At 32.0% G+C, this 9,190-nt stretch overlaps 1 protein-coding gene across 1 annotated transcript; it reads right to left on the reverse strand.

The window, feature by feature from the left end:
- Positions 1 to 336: 336 nt before the first annotated feature.
- Positions 337 to 8,516, reverse strand: LOC106681385 (uncharacterized). The gene is made up of 2 exons (XM_014421671.3): positions 8,203 to 8,516; positions 337 to 927 (listed from the first exon to the last, which is right to left on the reverse strand). Exons 1-2 carry the CDS (start codon positions 8,450 to 8,452, stop codon positions 419 to 421), a joined length of 759 nt encoding a protein of 252 aa, XP_014277157.1. The 5' UTR covers positions 8,453 to 8,516; the 3' UTR covers positions 337 to 418.
- Positions 8,517 to 9,190: the final 674 nt, after the last annotated feature.

The raw sequence follows: 9,190 nt of genomic DNA on the forward strand, positions 1-9,190 counted from the left end.
ATATGACACTTCAATTGAAAAGGTAAGGAAAAGTGTAAAACCTACATCTGAATTTTGTACATCTGAATCAAAGATATCAATAAAATATCTTTTGCTTCAGCGTTCTAGAAACGTCAACAAAAGGAACTATTCCACTCGAAAGGTTACTAAAGTGTATTCATATCAGTTAAAAATTAAGCTAGATTTCGTACCGGTTATATAGACAAGAAAGAAACTTGTGGAAAGGTTTTGTATCTAACCATAATTTATATCGATATCTCTCTAGGTTAATGACTTTCTGTTCTCAAATGTACACAAAAGAAAGGAAGGAACTAGTAGTAAATAAAAAAAAAATCATTAAAAAAAAAACAAAACATGAAGTTTATTAGAGGAAATTTTCCAAAAGTGACAAAGACAAACGTATAACGGCCTCCGGGAGTTAGCTATTCCTGTTCTCGCCGTGTTGTTGCTGTTGCTGAGGCTGTTGTTGCTGTTGCTGTTGTTGCTGTTTGTTCTCTTCATTACGTGGCTTACTCTTCGACCTCTTCTGAGGATCCGACTTCCTCTTTCGTTCTCCCTTTTTCACACCCATGGATAGTATTTCAGACTCAGACATATTTCGTTGGACGTTGGACTTTGATTTCTTCTTCTCCTGTTCTTTGAATATGTCAATGAGCCTACCGACAAGCCAGTTGGGGAGGTAGGTGTACTTCTGACCGTGCCTAAGTATCTCTCTTTTCATCTTTTGCGGAGGAGGAACCTTGGGCTTTTTGTTGCATATGCACGGCCGATTAGGATTGTTGCAGATGCAATAGTAGTTCGGCTTCCTACTCTTGTGGTTGTGCTTGGTCCGGATCGCTCTGGTCCTAGCGATCAGCTTCGGCTTCTTCCGACGGTAGTCAGTCGAATTACCCCCCCGATTCTCACAGGTGCAGTAAGGGATGTCAACTGAAAGTTTCATTATTTTTTAATTTTGTGAGCTTAACCTTGACACTGGTAATTTTGATTTTGTAATTTTGGACATCGAATTTAGAAGTGATATTTTTAGTATAAAAATAACAGGTGTGAGTTCAATTTAATCTCCATGTGTTCAGTTTTAAATTTTTTTCATTAGAATAATAAAAAATAAACAACATTTATTTAAAAGATTAGGCTGAATGAGTGTCTATGCAACATTTTTGGGAAATCTTGTTTTTGATTGAATGACGTATTATCCAGCTTCTATTACACTTTTTTAGAGACTTTCAAAAATCAACAGATGAGTATTTCAGATAGTGTGTCTGAATTGCATTTTATATTACTTTTAAACAAAAAAAAAAGGTTAAGTTTTTAATTATCTTCCGTAAATATAAAATATCTAGATAGACCGTTATTAACGTCCAAGGAATCGTTCATTTATCAGATTCAAAATAGTGACGAAGTACTTAATATTTTGATCTAAAATTTCATCTGAAAACGCCAATAAAGCCAAAATATCGCTGATTTCTTTGATATTGTCACAGTTTATAAATAAAAAACTTTTGATTTTATTATGAATTTGAGGTATTCCAAAGATAAAACTGTAGCCTTGGATTAGCTTTTCTATAGAGTTCCCCTAATGACCCCCAAAAACTTAAATTTTCAAAAAATAACATATTTCTGGAATACGTGAAATACAAAATAAGAGTACATACTTTTTTTGTTTCATTACTATACCTACATTTATTGAATAATTTAGGCTTTATGTCAGGTATAGAGGTTATAGGGGAGTGGCATAACTAACCCTACTCTCCTGCAAAGCAAAAGTGAAGCTAAAAGGACCACGCCCACAAAAATAAGTGAGGTTAATAGGAATGCCAACTATTGTAATGTAAACTGATACAGATGGCAGCCAGTGACTGGTTCGTACTTTTCCACTACTCTTCAGCCATGCCTGTGAAAGGCACATAAGGCCCACCTTTTTGGCTTCACTATTTCTGCCAATATACCCACTCTATTACACTCCTTCCTTCAAGCTAATACTCTATTAAGGTTATATTTTTTATCGGGTTATTAGTTATATTCGAAATTATTATACTTTTGGGTAGATAGGACTTTTTGTCTCGCTAGAAATATGAAATACATTCTCCCAGTCGGTCTTTGTTCAGTGCAGATCAGGGTGTTATCAAGTAAGGATCTTAGTAAGTGAAGGAGAGTTAGATTATATGTTAGTCAAGTTTTAAGTATCAAATTTTACTCAATACTATTGCATTCTACCATATTTCAATATGTTTAAGCGTAAGAACAAACCCATTTATTAAGTTAACCATTATTTAATTAATAATGATCTTCCATTGCAAATCATTGTGAGATGCAATCGATTTAAACTCCAAAAATTTTATAATCGATTTTTTATTGAACTAACACGAATTTTTTTTTTTGTGTTTGTTTCTTGATGGTGTAAACCGTAAAATGAGAGTGAAAATTTGAGAGGGAAAAACGTTGAAGAATGAAGTGGCACAACCTCGGGGTACGGGATCTGATGGGACAAGTTAGGATAGGGACGGAAGTACATCCCAAATTAGGTTCTTACAGAGGTATGAGGCCCCTTTCAGCGTTATTTTGATTAGAGATCTTAAAAGAACCAAAAAAGAAACGGACGATTCATATCTAACAATTGAAGTTTCCTGCGACGGAAGTATCATGAGGACCTCGAGTATTGTCACCTTGTTTGCCTATGTACCTACTTGTTTGCATTTTTTTTAAAAATTTTTAATGCCAGTATACAAGTTTAATAGGAAGCATTCTAGTGATATAGTAGTTTCTTTTTTTTTAATGTGTCTTGTTTATTTAACTATTCAGGTACTTTTTTAGTGTAAATAATTCTTTTTTATGTTATATATGTATTTTATTACTATATATAAGTGTTATTTTCTCTTCTATTGTTTTTAAGGGAAATGGGAGTTTTATTTAATTACTATTATTGTATTTTTCATTTATATTTTTATATATCTCTTTCTTTTGTGTTCAAATGAGTTTACGAGGAATGATCGTAAACTGGCTGGGGGAGCTACAGTCAGCTGTTACTGCGATATCAGGTGATCGATGTCTGTATAAGAGGACGGAGTCCGCCAGTATAGTAAGTTGCGAATATGCCCATGAAGGGTCAGGGTTGCAGTACTTTCTAAGGAAGTACTGTTACTAGAACAATGATTGTGCAAGGAGGTGATTTGGTCAAAATCACACTCGACCGCCAGATTTTTACTCAATTAAAGATGCCCACTTTATAAGGCTGGGTGGACGCCAGTGGACTCCCAAACCGACAGGGCCACAGTGAAACAGAGAATAATTATCTGCCACAACTGGATTTTAACCCGGACCCTTGGAGCTAGTAGCACAGTGCCTTACCACTCCCAAGTTATTATTAATTAACTTTTATAATATCTATATATTTAAATGGTTCGAATGTTCTTTATCCACAATAAACTTTCGAATTACTGGACTGATTTACATGTTTTTTATTCCAAAATGTTTCATGGACGTCATGGGAAGGTTTGAAACTACTGAAATCCTCGATTTATTTGGTAAATAAGAGTTATGAACAAAATATTGGTGTATGTAGCTCAGAAATAACAACATATTAGGCGTGTAGCTCAGAAAGTATTCAATTTTTTAAATGTACCAAACTACCTTTCGCCTTCTAAAGAATGAGATAAATTTACTACTAATTTTATTAAATAATTTTATATTCCCAACAATTTGTAAAAACCTAAGGTCATGAAAATCACCTGAAAATGGTTTTCAATAATTAATACATCAGCAATATTTTTTTCTTATTCTACAAAAAAAAAATCACTTGGTAAATAATAATTTTAAAATCTAATCATAACATGGGCCACTGGAGTGAACAAATGTTCATTTTATTGGGAGCAGAATTGTGAAAGCAGTGGCCTGCTTATGTCCTTCCCAGGTTATAAGTCTATCCTGTAGAATTGGGTTTGTTTTGAATGTTAAAGAGCTTGCTGTACTTTGGGTTGTTGCAAGTCCAAATATTCAAGCTTTTGACGAATAAAATTTTTGAATTTGTTTATGTATGAATATATTTCTATTTATTTATAATTAAAAAGTAATTACATTTAAATCCACATACGAAATAAGGAATGTATCCATATTTTTTTTTTTAAGAATTTTAATTTCACAATATGTATCCAGGATGCAGCGTTCCTCTATATCACAATTAGATATTGATCAAGCCCTAGGTTTTATTTTTAAAAAAAATATATCTTTGATTCCTTATCAAAGAGAAGGATTCATATCCTTTGATTATTTTGATCAAAATTTTGAATTTTTGTTGTCAGATCATAATAATACTTTGTGGCATATATTCCAGATCATTCTAGAGGCTCATTTGGGATATCATGTATTGTCGAAGAAAAATTGAAATTATGGACCTATTCACCATGACCTTCCTAAGTCAGTGTCTTCATTTATGCTGCGTGAATATTAAATTTTAACCAAACACAACTGTTGATATCGAACTTTCAACTGTGTTCATTTACCCTTTATTCATCTTCAAATCTAGCAATGCGAGGTCTATTGTTATGTTCAAACAAGTTTTCAAGTTCATAAATATAATATACTTGATATTTATGCTACCCCTGTAGAACAGATTCGTTGTCTTGGACTATATCTTGACAAACGACTAACCTGGAATCCTCACACAAGACGGAAAAGACAGGAAACTGCACGCAGATTCCGACAACTACAGCACTTACTAGACAAACGGTCTAAACTTCCAACTCATTACAAAAGACTGATCTACATGACAATAATAAGGCCCATCTGGACATACGGAGTTGAGCTTTGGGGCTCCACTAAACCTTCGAATTCCTCTCGTATCCAATCTTTACAATCCAAAATCCTTCTTAAAATCCTCAATGCTCCTTATTTTGTTACTAATAAAACCATCCATAAAGACCTAAATGTTCCTTATGTAACCGATCTAGCCCGAACCCGATATTATTCCTTTCATAATAAACTCCCTAACCACCCAAACCCACTCGTTTCTGACGTTGCTTCCTCTTCCATTCCTGGCAATCCTCCAAGGTGCCTGAAAAGAAGATGGTCTCGTGACCTTATATTGTAAACTGTTTTTAGAGTTCTACTACTGGGTAGTTTCTCTACATCCTGTATCATATCATTATGTCATTATGATCAAATTTACTGGTTGTATTTTTTTATACAGCTGTAAATATCAACAAATAAATAAAAAAAAAAAAGAAGATATTTATGCACTTGAAAACTTGTTTGAACATAGCAATACAGAAAGAGGAACAGTATAATTTATAAATGTAATTTTTTAATAAAAGTCATTGTTTTGATGATTTTTTTCTCTCATTGTAAATGTTGCCTACATTATATATTATATTAGCCCTATGAGATAGTAAATTAACAATGAACCCCTAAACGGAGACAATGTCCCGAGCCGGGGCGGAACAGCCCCTTTTTTGCCAGTTTGATAAATGAAAGGTTTTAGCCGGGCATTAGCCGTGACGTCATTACCCGGCCCGGCACGGTCAGTTACTCGCCCAGTTATATATGAGAACGATTAGGGACCCATTTTCTTTGATATTTTCACCCCGCTGCTCTCGAGCCAATTTTAAGGGGAATCGCTCATGTTGCCCCCTCCTCCTAAGGGGGTTTTCTTCTCTCGGCCCTTTCCTATATCGATTTATATATCTGCCTTTACCAACATTCGTTCTCTTTGGAATAGTTAATCCTTTAAACACTGTATTTATGAAATCCAAAATATGAAAACTATAAATTTTCTTGAATACAATATGAAATACAATAAACGTATAACGTTCTTCTACTCAGCTAGTATTGACATTCATTCAAAAACTTGATAGTAAGGGATTAAAAGTATACTTCTTTCCCAGAAGGAACTATCATAATAAATAATAATATTGCCTATTAATCCCTTTGTTCACAGCCTGAGGGACATTTAGCATGAAAATAAAATTTTTGTGATTGTAGCAATTATTTGAAATGAAATGAAAAAATAACTTTATTCTGGGACATATGTCCCCTAAGAATAAATAAATGGTTCATAAAGTGAGATTTTTATCTGGCGAGCGTTTACAAATTTTCAGATAGTAGAATGAAATTACATTGGTATATTGGCTTTACTACTGTTTATAATGTTAATCAATACATGCCTATTTATCTGATTACAAAGATGTGATGGTTTGGTTATTCAATAAATGAAGGAATAGGCGTTGTTTAAAGGAGAGAATGGATGAGGACTGGCGAATGGAGATGGGAAGAGAATTCCAGAGGGAGGTTGCACGTATGACGAAGGATTTGCTATAGGAGGGCAACTATAAATCATTCGGATGGGATCTGGTGTTTAATGAGTGGATGGATGAACGAAGAGTGAGGAGATCTAGGATATAGGTAGGTTTTTTGATGTTAAGAACTTGGAATAAAAAAACAGCAATAACAATAATTTGTGTTTTTTTTTCTTTTCTTTTTTTTGTTTATGAAAAACTCATATAAAACTACTTCAAAGCTCACTTAAAAAATGTAAGAGGTATCGAATTAAAAATAAAAAAAAAAATTTATAAATTTAATGGCTTGGATCTTCCAATAAACGTTCCATATCGTTATGTTGAAAATTAAAGTTTAATAAATTTTCAAAAAATGTTTGGACGTATGAAACAGCTCTTACACTGCATTGGCTAGGCTGTATATATCCCGGATCTAAAAAAAAATTCTTCATTTATTAAGCTTTAATATGAAGTGAAACAAGCATTGGGCGATTAAGGATAGAAGAAAGCAAAATATGAAATATTCCTTTTATCTCCTCATACTTGAAAATAATATTTTCCAAATAAGAAGAATAATTATTTGTATTAATTAATATTGAAACAATGACAAATTTAAATTAAGTATAGAGTCTCTTTTAAGTTTTTTTTAAAAATAATTGATTCATTGGCCAATTAAGGACGTGAGGAATTAAATTATATATTTCACAATAATTAAAACTTTAAATTAAACTATAATTGTCAGTACTTATTTATTATAAAGGCTTTGTAAACATGTGCATTAACTGTGCCATATCCGTTGTTGTTTGTAGTTGCTAAAGTCTACTAGTGTTGTACTCGACAGAAATCTTAGACCAAGCGATTTATGAAACTAAACTAAAGAAAAAAAGAAGAGGATTTTTAATAAATAATATCGAATATTGTTAAAACAAAGTGATAAATTAAATAATGTATTCATTCCACCCTATTGGTCAAAAACTTTAAGGGTTTGAAATTATTTTTTGTTCAATATCAATGTTTCTTTACAATCAATATGACGAATAAAGTATTCAATTTATGATTTAGAATCATTTTAACAATATTTGATATTATTTTTTAAAAATTATATGTATGTATATGTATGTGTGTATATATATATATTGATTATCAATATGATCGAATAATTATTACTTTATATGATTTTTTGAAACAAAGGTTAGTTTCATTAAACGTTTGGTCCATGATTTCTGCGGAGTACAGCGCTAGTTGTCTCTAGTAACTACGAACAAGATACAGGTAAACAGATGGTTAAGGTAACACACAGGTTGATAAGGCCTTCATAATGAAAAAGTACAAACAATTTTAGTTTATTTAAAATTCTAGTAATTGTGAAAACATACTCCTGAATGTATTTTATATTGCAATTCCATTGGCATTTATAATTTATGTTGCCAAAGAATTGCCTATTTTATTTATGTGATAAAATCGACATTTGTTTATGAAATGTATTATTTTCTCTAATGAAAATAAAAGGTTAAAAAATAACGAAAAGAACTATTTTTTAAATTGTATGCTAGTGTAGATTATAGCAATGTTATTTAATAATGCTGAAAAAGGTATTTCAACTTCTGATGTATAATGTATTTTTCATTTTTATTATTTGTGTTTAAAAATGAAAATATTACCCAAATTATGAATTTTTCTAAATTTATCACTCACTACATTATAGTGTCGCAATGTATCAAAATTGAACGATTACTTCTTTTTTTTCATAGAAATAGGATACTGTGTATTATTGTTGGAAAATTGTTTAATTTATAGTCTTAAAAGTTCCCTGTGATTGCATTCAGGAAAGATTAAAAACTAAATAAGGTAGTATTATGATGATAGTATTAAGAATTGAATATGATAGTATTATGATCGAATAATTATTACTTCATATGATTTTTCAAATACATACGAACTGTTATTGATGATGTTATAGTCACAGCCTTGCTCTCGGCACACTGTTCCTGCTTTTTTGAGTTCTGAGACTCACAACATTGGTTTTCTGAGGAGTCTTGAGACTCACAACACTTGCTTTCTGAGGAGTCTTGAGACTCACAACACTTGCTTTCTGAGGACTCTTGAGAACTACTACACTGGTCGTCTGAGGACTCTTGTGGCACACTACCACTACAATCATCATATGAATCCATCCAACAGTACATTGTATCAATTGTACAATAGATTTTATCTAAAAGATTTTTTATAATTTGTATGAAAACCAATCTGCCGAATAAATGAAACACATGATTTATACACGTTAAAAAGGGCTGATTTTTAATGTTTTTCATATGATACTCGAATTGGTCGTCCTTATTTATTTTAACCCTAGTAGAAGAGTATTTTCTGCTTGCTACAAACTTAAACAGGGAATAAGTCTGATTGTACTAAATAACAATTTCTGGCTAAAGATTCATATCATTTTATCCAAATTACAAAAAAATTAATGACCCATTAAAAAATATACAGTGGTAAATTTGGTCTATATAAACCACATACTAATATAATTTTTGTACAGTTTGTTTATCAATATACGAAAATTATGAATTAAGGTGGTTTTAATATATCATCATCATAATCAATCCTCTTGAACTGCAGTTTATAGGGCCCCCTCCAGCTCCGCCGGTCTTCTGCAAGGCACCTTCTGTCATTCCATAGAAGTTTTCTGGAAGTCGCTTCTTACCTCATCTTCCCATTTTCTTATAGGCCGTCCTCTTCCTCTCTTGTCCTCTACTTTGGTTCGGTAGGCCTCTTATTTATCCTCTTAGGTTCCATTCGCAGAAGATGTGATGTAGTAGTACATTTCATTAAATTTGTTAAATAAACTGATTTATAGTTGTTCGGACAAATTTTCATTTGCGAAATTTATATTCATATGTGAATACCATAAAAACTATTACTCC

The sequence above is a fragment of the Halyomorpha halys genome, unplaced genomic scaffold (genome assembly GCF_000696795.3).
Source record: "Halyomorpha halys isolate HHAL.00 unplaced genomic scaffold, Hhal_1.1 Scaffold332.1, whole genome shotgun sequence".
NCBI classification, from domain to species: Eukaryota; Metazoa; Arthropoda; class Insecta; order Hemiptera; family Pentatomidae; genus Halyomorpha; species Halyomorpha halys.